The following is a 17921-nucleotide window of genomic DNA, read 5'->3' as shown; positions in this document are numbered from 1 at the left end:
TGCCCTGAGGGCAACGGGCGGTCGAGGCCCGGGCCGTGCCCTGAGGGCAGCGGGGATCCCCTGAGGGCAGCGGCGGTCGAAGCCCGGGACATGCCCCGAGGGCAGCAGGGATGCCCTGAGGGGAGCAGGGATCCCCTGAGGGCAGCGGGCGGTCAAGGCCCGGGACGTGCCCGAGGGCAGAGGCGATGCCCTGAGGGCAGCGGCGATCGAGGCCCGGACTCGCCCCAGCCGCCGCGGCTGCTGTGGCGGGGCGGGCCGAGGCCGCCGGGTGTGCGCGGCCCGGGGAGGCGGTGGCGGAGGAGGCGGAGGCGGTGAGGGGAGGGCAGGGCTGGGCTGAGCCGTGCCGGGCGGGCGAGTGACACCTGGGCGGCTGCGCTGCCTCCTCCTCCTCCTCTCACGTAGGTTTCGACTTTCTTCCCCGCCCGGAAACTTGGTGGAGGCGCCGCGCTCGCTGCCGTCGCAGGCCGGCTCGGCGCTGGGCTTGCAGCGCCTCTTCCCTCCCCATCCCGGGCCTGAGCGAGCCCTTTCCTGCCCCGGCTGCCCCAGGTGAGCGGGGACGGTGTGGGGGGCGTGAGGGGGTCCCGCCGGGACTGAGAGACGTGGGAGTCCCTGAGGAGGTGCGGGGCTCCCTCCGGGCTGAGCTTCCCTGAGGGACTCGGGGGGTCCCGGCCGGCTGAGCGCTGGACTCCCTTGAGGGGTTTGAGGGGGTCCCACCGGGGCTGAAGGGATACGGAGTCCCTTAAGGGGCTCGGGGAAGTCCCACCGGAGCTGAGTGGATGCGGGGTTCCCTGAGGGTCCCGCCGGGCTGAGGTTGGGGTCGCGGAGCCCCGAAGCTCCCGTTGTCCCAGCGGAGGGCTCGGCCGTGACCGCGGCCAATGTCCCTTATCAGTGACACGGGCTCGCAGGTGAAGGCTGCCGGCCCCAGGGTTAACTCTTCACTGCTGCTGCCTGGGCAGGACACACCAAACCCCGCGGTTTTCTGCTCGTGGGGCTCGCAGGGAGGCAGCGGGGCAAAAATGTCTTTGCTAGGAGACGGAGAGCGGCAAAGTCGGCGAGTTTGCTGGTAATTAATGCAGAGGGAAAAATAAGCCTATAAATAGGAGTTGAGATAAACAAGCAAAGCACAACAAGGTGAGATGCGGACCTTTTGGAAATACCTTAAAGGTGAGAAGTACAGGTGACGATAAAGCTTAGTTTAACCCAAAGACCAACCATCTATCTGTAAAGATTTTTATTTAAGAAGGGTTTTTTTATGAGGGGTGTAAAGCGGAGTGAGGCTGTGTGCTGCTGAAGGGCTGGTTCTGCTCTGCTCGGCTGGGTGCACTTGTTATCTCGAGGGTAATGTCAGAAGGAGAGAGATCTGATGGAGAAGGAGCAGAGCAGGCAGCAGCCAGCTGATGCCAGCGCGGGAGGTGGCAGGGACAGCGGGACTGCCCCTTTCGGTGGCACTGCAGGCTTAGTTTGCTTTAAGCCCCGCTTGAAACGGCGCTTTCAACTCCTTGAGCGGTTTTTGGGACCTACTTTACCTCCGGAGAGTAAGAAATGCAGAATGAGTTCTTCCCTGCTGCTTACCAAGCCGAAAAAGTGTCACATTTAAACTTCTGCTCCATTTTTTTAGCCAAGGCGAAAGGACCAGAACATAAAGTTTCCGTAGGAAAAGCGATTCCAGCTCAAGTGCAGATGTAAGTGGCAGGGCAGCTCTCTGCTGTGCAGTGTGTCGCAGCAGGGACACAGTGAAGATAATTGGCGGCCCAGAGAAGTTTCTGTCACTGTCACAGATGCCCAGAGTCGTCCTGTGTAATCCTTAAGGCCCTGGGGGCTCAAGCAGCCCGGGGTTTGGGTGGTGTGGAGGGCTGGAGCTCTCCCGCAGCCGCGCCAGTTGTGTGCTGTGCCTTTGAGGGACGGCGCTGACGTTTGTCCTTGATGCCGGAGCTCTTCTGGCAGCTCTCCAGCCGAGGGAGAGCAGATTGCACACATGGCTCCTTCAAAAACAAGACTTCTTTCTCTGAAGTTGCACACTCCAAGTCGTCTTTCACCATTTCCCCGAGCAGATGTAGTGTGTCTGCAGCTGAAAGGGCCTAAGGCAGTGGGAATATTTATTCCCTCCCCCAAAGGGATTTGCTCCCTGGACCAGCTTGTGAAGTCAGAGCAGCACCAGTGCTTGTGCAGGGCAAAACAAAGGGGTCATATGGCCGGGGATGGAGCAGGGAAATGATAAACAGGAGGCGAACCTTCTCTGGGGACTCCTCAGCTGCAAAAGTCAGCCCTGCTGGAAATCCACACCTTCACTCTCCCTGAGTGTTATCAAGGGATTCATTTAAATAACGGGGATTCACTGGCATAAACCCCATGGGATGAACAGGAGAGGAGGAGCTGGGTGTGCAGCAAAAAGCACCATCTGTTGAATGACAAATTTCAAGTTTTTAACCAAATCATTAGAAAAGAAAGAGTTAAGAAACCAACCCAACCATATGGGCTGGGGAATGAGGGCTCAGAGAGGTGGAAGGAGCAGCTCCAGAAGGGACCTGGCAGCTACGTGACCTCTGAAAAACCCCCTGAGGTTTGAAGATAGCTGATGAAACAGCTTGAGATTGATTCTGGATAAACTTAGTGCTCCCTGAATGGCAATTCCAGTAACTCTTAGAAATTTTAATTAATGGGTTTGTAAACTACAGTAGTGCAGTACTTCCCCAAATGTGGTTAATAAAAGAATTTACTCATTTATGGGATTGTAGAGTCTTAGACTTCCATACCTAAAAGAATAAATATCACTGCATAATAAACTACCTGTAGCTCACTAAACACCCCTGCTGTATTTTCTCTTCTCCTTGCACTGCCATATATCTCTTATTTTCTGCATTAAAATAAAAACTTCCTGCTGCAACAGCTCTATTGATTTCACTTTGAAAATGAAGCTGCATCATTTCATTCCGCTCGTGTGGATCTCCCCAGAGGAGTTGCAGCTGTTGCCTTACTCACAGGCCTGAATATGTTTTGCTGGTTTGATACAAAACCCTCTTGTTTGGCTTTTCCTTCTCAGTTTACTTTAGTGGTGCTGCTCGTACAGTTGTTAGGAATTGCATTTGACAGTCCCTCATCAGTTTATGCTCCCTGATTTATAGCACATAAAACATTGCTCTTGGCTTAGACATTTCTTGACACCAATGGAGTTTGAAAATATGGAAATATCTGGCAGTTTTTCTGATATTTCAGATAAGAAATTGCCCATGAGTCAGTATGTCACAAGCCATCTAAAGGGTTAGAGGGGATTTAGATGAATGAGCAGTAAGAGTTACTGTGCTGGTCCAGGAAAAAGCACTTAAGGGTGGAAGGAGGGAAATGGAATAAAGCTGGGTTAATTTAGAGAGACAATCAGCAGCTTACAGGCAAAGGCTTTAAAATTTTTTTTTTTAATAAATATATTTATATACATATGTGATCCCCTAAGTTTAGAGGTTCCCTGTGCAAATTTTGTTTGGAGTCTGCAGTGTTCTTTATTTGGAATATTCTCCAAGGGTAGCACTAGAAGGGATCATGTGTTTTTTAAAAGTGTTGTCTAACTTTGCCTATTCTTTATATGTACCTTAAATCATGCAAGTTTTGTAAACAGCTGCAGCAGAGTCTCTTTAAAGCTGATTTTCTGACAGTTAAAAAGGAGTTGAGATAAAATTGCCCTGTTCCCCTGAGGGCTCCAGGGACTCACCTGTGACATCCCTGTGGCCGTTGCTAAAAGCCCAGTAAATCATAAGCAGCCCTATCTGTAAAGTTCCCAGACTTATCTAGGAGTGGGGGGTTGATAACAGAGAAATTCTTCTCACCTAATAAATGCTCTTGCAGATCCCTACACAGCAAATAAATAACAGCCAGCAGTGCCTGCCCTGGGAACTGAGAGCTGAGGATTTCCTCTTGAGCACGGTCACAACTGAGCGGGAACAAAAATTGCCGCGTGATTATTTCGAGGAGGATACATAAAAATAAACATAATGGCTCTCCCGGGCCTTTTAGTCCTTAGGCTAAAACCCAATTAATTTAATTCCCTGTGAGAGCAGCACCTGGGGCTGCTTTAGCCCAATCTCTGGGGTGAAAAGCGAGCAGAGAAAGGAGATTCCTCCCCTTCCCTCCCCACAGCTCAGGTCCCTCACAGCTGGCCCAGCAGGAATGTGGCTGCTGTGCTGATTTGGGAACAGCTCAAGGACTTTGCTTTGTTGCTTCAGCTCCCTTAGCTGATGAGGCAGCCACTCCCATTTGAAATTTATTTTTAGAACAAGGGAAAATATAATTATCAATTAATGCATATTGCAAATATGTGCCCCATACGGCAAGATAACAACGGGTTTTAAAGTACTGCTGCTGGGGCCAGGATAAGATTGAACAGAAAGAAACACATCCCAAAATGCCTCTTGCAGTTCTGCTTCCCCCAGCTGTGAGGGTTGTTTGAAGTCAGTAAGAGACACCCAGAGAACCTGCATGAAATTGGATGAAAAGGCACCTTCAATTCCATGTGCGACTTTGTAAGCTCATTAGCCATTGACACAGAGGTGTTAAACAGCAGAATGTGTCTCAAGACTTCTGAAAATGAGATCTAAGACTGTTCTGTCTGTCTCTAGGGAAAGGTAATCATAATCCAGAGACCTTTATTTTTTACTTTTTTGACTTCTGCTGTTTCATTGTTTACTTAGGAGCTGTCACCTGTGGTGAAGGGCATTACACTGCTGGTTGCAGCAGCTCTGCCTACCCAGAGGCACTGGCAGAGTTTAAGTTCACTTCAAACTCAGCTGCAGCTGCCCTGGGGAGCCACAGTTTGAGAAGGTTTCGTTTTGTTTAAATGAAGGTAACTTGTTTTCTTTCTTTCTTTCTTTCCCCTTTACCACGATCTGAGGGTGAGATGGAATGTAAAGGGGAATTACAGACTTAATTACCTCTTAATTCAGCTTTTTTAGTTAGTGTGAACAAGCTTGGGCTGGAAAGTGCTTTGCATAAAAAGCCCTCTCACCCTGTGAAAGGAAGTCTGAGCAGGGTGATGTGTCCTGCTGTCACCCTGCTGTCACCCATGGCATCGGGCACAGGAGCTGTTGGGAAAGAAGAGCCAGCCAGGGGAAATGTGCTGGACCCTCAGCAATGACTCTCAACCATCCTGCCTTGGGTTTATTTTGTGGAGCTGAGATTCCAAGTGCCAAACTCTTTAAACAGAACATCATTTTAAAAAATAGTGCTACTGAAACTGGGACTTGGACCAGGTAATGAGGAGTTCTGTGCTTCTTTATCCTGCAGCAAAGCCCTAATCTGGTGCTTGTGATGTTTAAAAACTGTGACTGTTGATAGGAAATATTTCATCTCCAGGTGCAAAACTGCTTTCATGCTGCTGGATTGCTTGTGGTAAAGTTTTGTAGAAAACAAGAGTTCCTTGTTTGTGTTTTAACCAACTTAGAAAATGAGTTATTTTGTGCTTAAGGCTGAGAGTAGCCAAGATTAATTTCTTTTAACTGAAATTAATTTTAAAGTAGCACTTTGATAGAATGTGATAAAGATTAAAGCTCTGTAGGAGTTTCTCACAAGACAGCAAGGCTTAGAGCTACAGAAATACCTTTTGTCTCCCAAAAGCAAGAGTCTCTCCCTTCCCGCCTCCTCCCTTCTCACATTACATTTAAATATCTCTGATGTGACCACCCTGGTGAGATTATTCAAACAGGGGCTCTAAAAACATCCAGTTAAATAAAATACAGTGCACAGTCTGCTTCTTCCCCTGTGTCCTTTGGAAGTGCTGTGCTGAAATAGAGATCACAGATGGACAGTGGTGTGCAGTTTGCTTTCATCTCTCTGTAAAGAGGGAATTTGGAGGTACACACACAGGCAGGGATGAGCTAACAGCATCTGATACTCATTTGTAGCCATTAGACACTGGATTTTTACCTCCTGCTCCCAGGAGCAAGCACAGCTCTTTGGAAAGTCACTGTGCTCCCAGATATTCAGATGAACCCAAATCTTAACATCACATCTCCTAATCCCTCTTTGTTTGGTTTTGAGCTGTTTGTTTGAGTTGCAGGAGAAACTTTGATTATTAATTACTGATTAAATTCTTAAATAATAGCACTGGGTTCTTTCTTTCTTTTTAGAAAGCTTCTCCCACAAACATCAAACTGATTTTTAGGGATGGAGTTGCAGATAGCTGCCAAATTGAAAATGTAGGTGAGGGTGGAGGTGGGAGTATTTAATTTCCTGGAGAGAGAAGATTACAGATACAATAGAAAAAAAATAAAGGCAATCCACCCCTGTGGCGATAAAACTTCCATAGGAATATTTGAGTCAAATTCTGCCAAGAAACAAATTGATTTAAGTGACTGAAGGATTCCTGTGAGCACAAAATGAGCAACATGCATGTTTGTGTGCAATATGCTGTAGAAAGGAGGGTGGATGTAGTGGAAGCATCTTGCAAGGGTGAGAAAGCAGGGAGAAATACATCAATAAACCAGCTTTTTCTGCAGCTCTTGTCTTCAATTTGATGGCATTTAATGTATCCATTTTTTCTGAGCACTATATTAAAATAGTCACTGTTGGATCCCCTTTGGAAGAAGAGTGTAGGTGGAAAGCTTAATTCCTAAAGAAGGGAGGAGAGAGGAAATTTATTGGCTCTTGTTACCCAGATAATATTAACAGAATGATAACTCCAGAACCTCCTGCTCTGCAGAAAGAACTGGGATTAATTTTTGAGATTACATTTGTTTAGTTCTGCTGCTTTACCACTCTGGGTCCTGTGAGAGAGTTACTGCTCTGTGCAATCATTAACTGAGAGAGAGGCAAATGTTCTGAGCATTTGGTAGTGAGAGAAATAAATTATGAGTACCAACTTTTTAAGTTTTCATGTCAGCTTTTTATTCTGCTCAAATTAAAAGTGCTCACAATTTAAACTGTTGATTGCTAACAAGATTTTTAAACTGAGTATTACAAATCTTTCCTTGTGTTAAACTTTCAGAGACACTAACCAGACAGGTTGTTTATAAAAGTCTGGAAGATTTTTATAAAATTTAGAATTTTTAAAATCTGTCTGGAAGTGAGTTATGTTAAAAATGGAAATCCATCAATGCTGCAGAGCTGATCCTGCACAAGTTGCTCAGCAGAAAACTCCTTGGGATTGTCCTGCTCTCCTCAAGCCTTTCAGGTCATCTCTCAGGATAGGGTTTCCTGGGATGGGTTGTTATCCTGGTCTAACAGGATAAGGGTTCTGATTATAATTAATGGAAATACAATTGGCTTTCTGTTTTCTGGTGGAGAAAAGAGATACTTGCCCAGAAGCTGGGGCAGATAAAATACCAAATTGTTTAATGAGCACAGAAACACCAGGGAGTTTAAATACAACTTATTTTCACATTGATGATTAAAGAATGGGTATAAAAATGATGGGGTCAATGGAAATTTAAACTTCCATTTTTCTTGATATTGATTACAGTAAAGCAGATTTGATTTAGAATTCCTGAGTCAAAATGTTCACACAAGTGCTGAGCAGTCACTCTTGGGGGTGTGAAATCCTCACTCATTAGAAATCCTGTGGCTTCAAGGCAAGCTCAGTCACTGAAAGGGTTGCTTATTTAGCTGCATAAATGCAGCATTTCCAGAAGATTTTTACATTCAGTGGCTGATCTTCAGCCATATCAGAAAATAATAAAGATGGTATCAACACCTGAAACCATTCTTGGGTTTGGTGTTTTGGTTTTTTTTTTTTGTAAAATTGACCTCCAATATTGTTTATAAAAATCCTCTGCTATTTCAACACTTTGCTGTGCCACTGTTGTAAACTAAGGGGTTGTGAAATGCTGTGGTAACCCACTGGAAGTGTTCAGTCAGGATGGAGTGTCTGTCCTATAAACCTGTCTCATTTCATGAACCCTTCTTCACAGCAGTGATAAAATTCAGCCAAAGCCCCCCTGTTACAGAGCACATTTTCAATGCACATTTCTGTGTCTGGAATGGAAAAAAATGCCATTCTGTGAAACACAAAACTTCTTAACTGAGTGAAAACTGTTTAAAGAAAGTTGAGGAAAATCTCTGCCCCTTTTTCTCGTGTTTTATTTCTAGAGGATTGCGTTTGTTCCATCAGAATCCACCTGGATCTTGATTTTAGGTTTGGTCAGTGCCCTGCTGGTGTGTGCCCTCAGCCATCTTCATCCAGATTGTGCTGGCTTGTTTTGTCCAGCCCCCAAAAAATTAATTAATTGTTTAGCCTTTAGTTGGAATGTTGCAATTCCAGTCTCCCAGGGAAATGTTGTTATAAATATAATAACTGGCATAATTATTGCAGTGAAGTGTTACATAGCAGGAGATGTGGGGCACGTGCCCCACAGTCCCCAGACCAGCTTTTATTTGGGTTTTCAGCCCAATATTTCTTTATCACCATATCAGTGCTAACCTCCAGCTGCCCCAAAGCATAAACCATGGCATTTCTAAAATATTTCCCATGACACACCTCTCTTTTTAATATTGAGAACCAATTATTTAATGATTTTTTTTGAAAATTTTTTCTTAACTTCAGCTGTTTGAGACATTCTCTAGTCACCCATATCCTTCAGGAAGAATTATTCAGGAATTCTTCAGGAAATCCAATTCTTCAGGAAGAATTTTACATATCTGTTTTGTGTCCTTGCTGCAGACTGGTTGCGTGGTTCTGTGTTTTGCAATGTGGAATGTGATCTGCTTACTCACCATATTTGTGGTTTTAGAAATCAGTTAGTTAATAGAAACAGGCTTGACTTTATTCTCTTTTGTTTGGGTTGTTCTTTTTCCCCTGGAGTTTCCCATGTGGCCTTAGGTAGGTCCCTTGAGATCCACTTCAGAGCTATAACAAAGTGTTAAATTCCCAGGAGCTGCTGCCTCTGTGGGTCTGTCAGCCTCTGGTGATGGAATTTCTCACTTTTTAAATGGGAATAGCAGCACTGTTACCCCTCAAAGAAATGAAATTCAGGTGGATACATTATGGCCAAAATTCACTTGTACCAAATGCTGGAATTATGTCAGCAGACAGGCTTGGCTTGAACAGAACTTTAATTTGTGCTCCACACCAAGAGTGGCACAGTGAAATGTCCTGAAAGCAGAGCCAGAGCAGTGTTGGGAATGCTGGTGATAAGCTGGGAGCTGGAATGCTGCTCTTGTGGAGCCAGGTACCACAGGCACAGCTCCTGCTCACTCAGTCACAGCACAAGTGGAGGCACGGGGCTGGGAAGATTTCTTAGATAATCACCCTTTTTTTAAAAAGGCTTTTAATTTTTTTCTCCAAGCTGTGAGTCATCAGTTCTATTGCCAAGTCTGGGCTGCTGGGCAGGGAATGAGCAGTTTGCCCACCAGGAATGGTGCCTGGTGTGGTTCTTGGCAGACCCCTCCCAGAGCTATTAACAGATGTGCAGGGGGGCAGAGCTGAGGCTCTGGGCCCTGGCAGAGCTAAAACAAGAATAGGCAATGTGCTAATATTGTCAGGAATAGTCTTGCTTTGGCAGGAATACAGATTAGACTACCTGATAAGTCATCATTTGAAAAAAAAAAAGTCTAGTCTTTGAGTCAGTGTTACAGTACCAGGAATCCTACTAAAAAAAAAGCCAACACTGGTTGGCTTGAAAAACAATTCTTTTTTTTTTTTTTTTAATACAATAAAGATAAAGGTGATCCCAAAGAAGTCCTTATGGGATAAGAAATTAGGAAATATAAAGAGATTTCTAGGAAATATAAAGAGATTTCTACTGGACTGTTCCTTCAGTTCTTTGTTAGGCATAGAGGTGGGGTGTGTTACTCTCCAAATAATTCTGACTGCAGAGGCATTTCTTGTGTTACCCTTTTAGAGCAGCAGAGTCCCTTAGAGCAGCACATGTCTGTGTCAGGCTTTAACAATTCCATGCAGTCAGTGTGGAGCAACTGGGGACCAAGCTGGATCCTGATGTGACTCCCTCATGATGGGGGTGAAAAGCCACAGGGAGATTGCAGAACTTTGGGAAAGGCAGCAGCAGGGAAGGTGCCACCCTTTGCTGAGAGTGGGGAATGATGGAACAAAAAAAGCAGAACGAGGTTGTAGGGGTTGATTGGGTTGGTCTGGCCTTTGGAGGTTAGAATGAGGAGCTAAGACTGGATTGCAAAGGATTGAATTTATATCAGACTCCCCTCCAAAGCTGGATCCTGTGGGCTCTCTGGGCTGACTTCTGAGGGTGGCTCATTGAAGCTGAGGGGAGCCAGGCCTGTCATGATGAAACACTGATTTTCTCCACACTTCAACTCTGCCTTGTTGGGCTGCAGCAATGTCTGTGCTGGATGAGATTTTAGCAATTCTCCCCCTGCAGAAGCTGTGCTGAGTGCCTGAGTCCCTGAGCAAGGGAGGCTTGTTTGAGCCTGTGCCCTCCCCGTGCTGCTCACTCAGCCCTGCCTTGCCCAAGGCTCTGGGCTGGGTTTCATCACAGAGGTTTGGGTTCCCTGCTGTCTGCAGCAGTGTCCTCATTGAAGGGACAGTGGTGGAAAAGTAAAATTCACCTGGGCACCTTTAAATGAAATCTTCACCCCTTGGTTTCAAGGATCTGGAAGTGAGACAGCAGATCAGCTTGGAGCAGCAAGATTTTGGCGACACTTTTATCTTCCACAAGTTATTACTCAGAAATTACTCATCAATGGGATTCATCTTGGGTAACCTTTAAACACAGAGCAGAGAATTAATTTGATAAATAATCTGAAAAACCCCCCAATAATAAAAGTAGTTTATCAGCAAAATTACTGTGAGGTTTGTTTTTGCTAAGAAAGTGGATTTGTTTCATCACCTGCCAAAGTTTTATGCAAATAGTCCAACCCAAAGCACAAGTATTTCTGATTGGTACTGTTTGCCTTGGAAGCTCCTTGTTTCATTACCTGGTGGTGCTGAGCTGATTGATTACAACTGAGGAGATGTTAAGTGATGGTCTGATGTTGAAATCTTCCTTTTGCACCTGTAAGGTCATTCAAGATCAGCTGAAGGCTGGCAAAAAGGCCAGGAAGGCAAACAGAAGGGCTGCCTGTTTCAGGTGGGGTCAAGCACCAAGAGCAAGCAGATTTCTGAGAGAGGAGAGCATGGACAGCAGCTTTCATTTCCACGGTGCTGTGTGAGAGGAGCCCATGGACACAGCAGCTTTCATTTCATAGGTGCTCTGTGAGAGGATCCCATGGACACAGCAGCTTTCATTTCATAGGTGCTGTGTGAGAGGAGCCCATGGACACAGCAGCTTTCATTTCCATGGTGCTGTGTGAGAGGAGCCCATGGACACAGCAGCTTTCATTTCATAGGTGCTCTGTGAGAGGATCCCATGGACACAGCAGCTTTCATTTCATAGGTGCTGTGTGAGAGGAGCCCATGGACACAGCAGCTTTCATTTCCATGGTGCTGTGTGAGAGGAGCCCATGGACACAGCAGCTTTCATTTCCATGGTGCTGTGTGAGAGAGGATCCCATGGACACAGCAGCTTTCATTTCCATGGTGCTGTGTGAGAGAGGAGCCCATGGACACAGCAGCTTTCATTTCCATGGTGCTGTGAGAGAGGAGCCCATGGACACAGCAGCTTTCATTTCCATGGGTGCTGTCTGAGCTGTGCCTTTTTTGGGAGTCAGCCGTGCAGGGGTTAAGGAGGGAATGCAAACAGAGGAGTCAGGGATGTTCACCCAGCCTGAGTGCTTCCCTCAAGGGGAAGATGTTTTCTTGGCACTGCAGCAGGGGAGAGAGGAGCAAATAACTCCTGTTGTACCCACCTGGAACTGTGACAGTGATGTTTTAATCTTTTGAAGTGAACATGTTCCTGTGGCTGGGTAAAGAATTCGCCTGTGAAATGGCTGATTCTGTTGGTGATACATTCTTCCTTTAATTAAGTAGCTGACTTACCTTGACAATTAATTGGAGTGATGTATGGTTTTTATTAGAAACCCATGACTAATTTTTTCTTGCCGTTCCTGCTATCTTATTGTTCTTGTCTCCCCTCCTCCCGAGTTCTGCTTTGTGCCAGCTGTGTCCTCCAGGCACTGGTGCAGACCAGTGTTCCCTCTTGCTTACCTGTTCCAGATAAAGTCATTGTTTTCAGGTATTTTCCACATCATCTTTCAGAAATTTTCCATTTCATCACAGTTTTGTAATTTTTTTTGTTTTCAGAGTCTGGGATTCTTTACTTAAAAAGACCCCACCAATCACAAACTCCTCAAAACATCACCACAACACCCCCCACCGTGTAATGTAGTTTGCTTCCTTTAATACCACACTTCCTACTTCATTAAAATAACTGCCAGGTTTAAAAAATCCTCCCTGCAGTCATCCCTGTGCCTGTAATCTGCTAGGAAACTCAAGTGAATTTTATATTTAATTACAACAGGCAAGATTCAAAATGGATGTGACTGAAGATATTTCTGTTAAAATCAGAGCAGCAGCTACAAGGACTCAGTTTGTCCCTTATCCTGCTCTCCCTGGCTGAAAGGAGCTCAATCCTCTCTCTAACCTTGCAACAAATGATGTGGACTCTTCTTTACGTTTTTTCCATTTAGGAAGCTTTAGTCTTTTTATAGGAAATTTGTTTCCATGGGGGAACTTAGGCATGGATGAGTGGGGAACAATGCATTGTTTGTTAAAACAATTTTTTTTTAAGGGAGTGGGCTTGAAAGGAAGGAAATGTGGTTTAGATTTAAGTTTCTTTTGAAATTTATTCCTCTTCTTTTGCCTCATCCTCCCCACCCCCCAAAATACAGAACAATAATCCTAACAACCAGACCTGCTTTTAACCCCCTGTGTTCTCAGAGGTGTATCCATGTCCTCATGGCCACAGCAGGTGCCAATATTCAAATCTGAGCACCTATTGGTTTGACCACAGCATCCCAAAAACTCACTTCCTTTTCAAACCAGGACATCCCCAAACTGGCTTTTCACCACACATGTCTTTAAAAGATTTGGTATAATCTGGAAAGACAGAGGAAGTTTAAAAATCACTGTCTTGTGTATCCTTCCTTTCCCTTCCCTGTCTGGGTTGTTCTCCATCAAGAACATGCAGTTTTTGTCTCACCTTTTCTAGTCTCTGTGTTTATTTAGTCTGCCTCTGGTGTGTGTGTGTGTGTGTGTATAAAGTTTAAGTCTGTTTATCACGTGCTTAAACCTTGTGCTGAGTGAGGTCCTTGCATCCTGTGCTCCCTGGGCTGTTCATTCACAGGGTGGTTCTGGAAGGAAGAGCCCTGTGGGGTCAGGTTGGGGTGCAGGTTCTGGGGGAGGAAGCTCAAGGCAGGAATACAGTTTAATTTGTAATGGGCTGCATTTGAAGCAGGCAGTTGGCTGGAAATGTCTCTCTCCTTCCCTGCAGGTCTGTGGCAGAGCTGCTGTGTGACAATCTCCTGCTGCTGCTGCTGCCATGGCTGACCCTGTCCCCGAGGACGGCGTGTCCCAGGTCCCCGAGCTGTGCTGTGAGTGTGGCCAGGCCCACCCCTTGCTGGACAATCACCTGTACAACTTCCAGGACGAGGTGGACGACGAGCTCATCTGCCACATCTGCCTGCAGCCCCTGCTGCAGCCCATGGACACGCCCTGTGGGCACACCTACTGCTTCAAGTGCCTGGAGAACTTCATGCAGGAGTACAGCTTCTGCCCCATGGACCGCAAGAAGCTCTCCTTCCAGCAGTGCCACAAGTCCAGCCTGCTGGTGAGGAACCTGCTGGACAAGCTGCTTGTGCTGTGTCCTTTCAAGGCTGAGTGCCAGCAGACCATGCAGCGCTGTGAGCTGGAAGCTCACCTGCAGAACAGGTGCATTCCCCTTTCCATGCTGTTATTGCCAGGGTGCAGTGCTGCTTAGCAGAACCCTCTGTTCCCAGAGCAGCTCCCTAAACTGGGGCAAGGTGGGACACCAGAGGAGCCAGGGTGAGGCTGCAGAGGTGGGTGGGTGAGGACAGTGTAATTGTGTGTGTGCTCTGAGCTGCTCACCTTCAGCCTGTCTGCAGATGCTAAACCTGTCAAACACCCAGACATCTGTGGGTCCTGAACTGGGCTGCCAGCTCTGGAGTTGTTACAAACAAACAAGCTTATTCTTGTTTCCCTTGTGCAGAGAAGAAAGGCACAAAGTCAAGGCTCTGAAAGCAAGGAATTGTGCTGTGCTGCCAGTTTAATTGGTCCAATTAAGATGTGCAATACGTAAGGCTTTGATTCAAATAGTGCAAGTCCCTCCAAGCTGCACATTATGCACTTGCTGAAACACCTACTTATAATTCCATTATCTTCTCTCATTCTTTTACTGAGAAAGAGAAGCAAATGAAAATTACTATGTTTTTTTTTCTGTTCCTCTTGTGTAGAGGAAGGGAGACTTTTTGGTGCTTCCCTGCTGGCTGGGCTGTTGGCAGGCAGGACATTGTCACTTTAAAGGGAGTGCAGGTGACAGAGCTCTTGCCATGGTGCGTGGAGAACCCTTGTTCCTACCTGGTTAATGATTGCAGGGAGGGGAGCTAAGGGCAAGCCCTGCTGCAGGTGGAACAGAGCTTCCTTGGCAAGGTGCATTTGTCAGCAATGGGAAATGCCACAGGCTTGTTTCATTCAGCTCTGTTGTAGTTTGTTGTGGCAATGACATATTTAAAAAAAGCCAACCAGGGAACAGGTACACTTAGGATACCCTTGCAGCTCCAGCCAAGGATGGACCCTTGTGATTTTCATTGTCTTCAGTCCCCATGAGCTGAGAGCTCATGTTCCAGCCAGGGGAAGGGATGGAAGGTGCTTGGGTGCCCCTTTCCCTTCAGTGAAAGTTTATAATCTCCTTTTTCTTGAGCAGCCCTTTGTCCTGGCTGCTCAGGCTGGGGCCATGGCTCACACCAGGGCTGGGCCTCCCTCTGCTCTGCAAATCTGCCCTGCTATCAGTAAACTCCTGTCACTCTGTGATCCCTCTGGCACGGCAGTTACACACAGGGGAGAGAGAGGCACCTCAAATGTTTACATCAGAGACCTGCCTGGAAACTGTAGCATTCTCCCATATATTCCACAGTTGTTTGTATCTTTCTTGAGGACAGAGTATTCTAAGACTCCAGGCTATTTCACCTGGGCTGTGGGTGCAAGTGGATCATCAGACTGAAAAAAAAAACCAGTAAGAAAATTGCCCTGGGATTTGGGTGTTCTCTTGTTTTAAGTGAGATTAACTGATAGGAGAAGATTTAAGGAAATAAGAAGCACATAGTAACTTATTTTCTTGGGGGATTTTCTTGCCTTTGCAAATTGAATTTGTGTTTTGATATCTTAAGAGAGGGACATGTGCACAAGAGGATCATTCAGCTTTTGTCATTAAGTTCAGGGATATTTTACTGCTTGGAGAATAAATGAGCAGGAATAAACCAGAGGAAGTAATACTGGCATGAGATTTCTTTAGCCAGAGTGTAAATAGTTCAGTTTAATTTGAAAAGTGACTCTGGTAAAAACCCAATACTACTCATGCCTCTGAAAGTTTTTGCATTTATCACCTCCTCACCTTTTTTATAAATATTTGTGACAAAAGAGCTGTTTTTCCTCACCCATTAGTGCTGAGACAGGCTGCTGATGTATCTGCATCCAATTACATCCCAGTTGTGGGACCTCTGCCCTCTGGGGAGCAGCCAGTGGGATGAGGAATTCAGCTACTCCCATTCAGGTAGAGCCATCCCCTGCATGGCCTGGGAGTGCACCAGGTGCTGGGTCAGGTCTCATTTCTCATTCCACAACAGAAAATGCCCAGTCCTCCCTTGCTGCTCTTGTGTGTAGCTGGTGTGTTAAAACAAAGCCTAATTCAAAGCTGAGCTTGAAACTTGAGCCACTTGCTTTGCATCAAGGTACAGTTCACAGTGATCTCTACAACGTCAGAGCTCAGTATTTGCTTATATTTAAGAGGGATTGTTTTCTTTATGGATTGTTTGCCAGGTAAATATTTAGTAAAGGAGACTCCTGTTTCTATTACATTCTTATTTTTCAAATAATTTGCTTAATAATTTTAAAAGTGGTGAAATAACAAGCCACTGCACTTAAGCTGATACTTGTACAAGTAGAAACTGAAGGTCAAGGTTTCTCAGTTTTGTCATCTGAGAAACCAGGAGTGCACTGGTGAGATCTGGAAGCAGCTTCTTCCCACAGGTTTGTCAGAGCTCTCATGTGCTGGGTCCCCTGCCCAGGCAGAGACAGTCACTGACAGTCCCTGCCAATCTCTCTGCAGGTGTCCTGGCTTTAAGAAATACAAATCTGAGCTGCAGCGGAAAAGGAACCCCGTTTCCAAAGGGAAGGAAGAGCCCCCTGCCAAGGGGGACACAAACTCACCCAAGGATCCAGAGCTCCCAAGTGGAGGCTCCTCACTTGTGGCAGAAAGCTCTGGAGCTGCTGTGGTGTCACTGGGGACTGCAGAGCCTGGACTGGTCAATCCAGCTTTTGAGGAGACTGAAGAAGGTGAGAGTTTGGTACAGAAGTGGAACTATGTATTTACCTTTCATGCTACACCAATGAGGCAATTATCTCAGGAAATTCAATTTGTAAGTGCCCCCAGCACTGTCAGACATCATCAATGCTACTCAGCCATTAGTAGTCATGTCTTCACCAGAAGAGAGATTCATTCATGTGCATCAGGGGTGGCAGAGTCTGCTCACAGGCACAGAACTGTACAAAACCATTTGGAGAAACTCTGTGAGATTGCAGGGAGTACTTGCAGTGTTCTGTGAAGAAACAAAGGCAGTCCCTGTCAATGTGAACGTGGAGCACTTAAAGCCCTTGCAGAAGCCAGATAATTAGTAACTAGGAAGTGCTCCAGGTTCTTGTTAATCTTGTTAGGAAAGTTAAATATACAGTCAGTTTCCTGGAGTGGTCAGTACCTCCCTCCTGGTGTTTTTGTAGCATAAGTTAGGTTTTGATTAACAGGCAGCTCTGGAAGCCTTGCAGATCAAATCAGCATCTCCACTTCAGTGTAGCAGCCTTGCCTCAGCTTGGTAGGAGGCAGCAGCGTGGATACCTCAGTGCCTGGTCTCAGAGTTAGGCTCAGCTTCAGCCCCTGTGCCTGGGACAGAGGTAACTCACAGGTCAGTTCAGTTCCCTGTTGGCTTTCTCCCCAAGCACACCTGGAGCAGGTTTTGCATCCCTGGTGTGACACCTGCCCTTCACCCTGTGCTGGGCCTGCCTCAGTGTCCCCGTGTTGGGGATCTCAGCCCACTTGCTAACAGCAACTTTCATCTTCAGAGTGCAGCATTGCTTCATCTCCATGCTGTGAAACACCAAACATTCCTCCTGCTCTACAGGGAGGATGGGAAAAGGGGAGCAAAGGAAATTAGAGGAAGGAAGTTGCAGAGCAGTAATTACAGCTGGGTAGTCCCTTTCCCTCATGGGCATCATGGAAACTGGAATTTATTATGTGTGTGCTCCTAGCAGGCCAGATATTGCAGGAGAAAAACAAATCTCTAAATATAGCCAAACCATACTGAATGCCTTTTAATAAACCCCAAGCAACAACAATAAAGAGTTTGAATTCATGAAAAGCTAGAAGAAAATAGGAAAAATTCTGGAGAAACTCTAAAGAAACAGAGGGGTTTTAAGCTTTTTATCTGACCTTAGGTCTCCTGATAGCTGCTTTCCCTCACATTGAGCACAGCCTGAATCTTGGGGTGCTGTGAAAAGGAAGGTTCTGTTAATGTGTTGTTTTTTCTCTTCAATTTCCACAACCAGACCTTCCTCATAGAACCAGTCTTGTGGCTGAAACTACCACCATCGAAATCCACCGGGAGGATCCAGAGGAAGAGCTGGGGATGAGGATAGTTGGGGGTAAGGACACCCCCCTGGGGAACATCGTTGTTCAGGAGGTGCTGAGGGACTCTGTGATTGCTGCTGATGGAAGAATTGCTCCTGGAGACCACATCCTTGAGGTACAGAAACCCCCATTGCTTCCCTTGGCTGGGGGAGGAGAGTGCCTGGAGAAACTGGGAAA

At 46.1% G+C, this 17921-nt stretch overlaps 1 protein-coding gene and 1 long non-coding RNA gene across 3 annotated transcripts in view; one reads left to right on the top strand and one right to left on the bottom strand.

The window, feature by feature from the left end:
• Positions 1-455: 455 nt before the first annotated feature.
• Positions 456-17921, top strand: part of LOC134425580 (ligand of Numb protein X 2-like) — a 31022-nt gene continuing 13556 nt past the window's right edge. The window contains exons 1-4 of one of the 2 annotated variants that reach the window (XM_063170312.1): positions 456-546; positions 13323-13759; positions 16173-16399; positions 17663-17859. In XM_063170312.1, coding sequence (XP_063026382.1) covers positions 13371-13759; positions 16173-16399; positions 17663-17859 — 813 coding nt within the window. In that variant the 5' untranslated portion in view covers positions 456-546; positions 13323-13370. Of the gene's footprint in view, positions 547-4700; positions 4832-13322; positions 13760-16172; positions 16400-17662; positions 17860-17921 lie in introns of those variants that run through there. The other variant, XM_063170311.1, reaches the window with a different exon arrangement.
• On the bottom strand, positions 6891-12032 carry LOC134425582 (uncharacterized). Its single transcript, XR_010029724.1, has 3 exons — positions 11870-12032; positions 10870-10946; positions 6891-10655 (listed from the first exon to the last, which is right to left on the bottom strand). It is a non-coding gene; the product is annotated as an uncharacterized LOC134425582 (long non-coding RNA).

The sequence above is a fragment of the Melospiza melodia genome, chromosome 16, assembly GCF_035770615.1.
Source record: "Melospiza melodia melodia isolate bMelMel2 chromosome 16, bMelMel2.pri, whole genome shotgun sequence".
Lineage (NCBI taxonomy): Eukaryota > Metazoa > Chordata > Aves > Passeriformes > Passerellidae > Melospiza > Melospiza melodia.
Note: the sequence above shows the minus strand (reverse complement) of the source record. Positions and strands in the feature narration are given on the sequence as shown.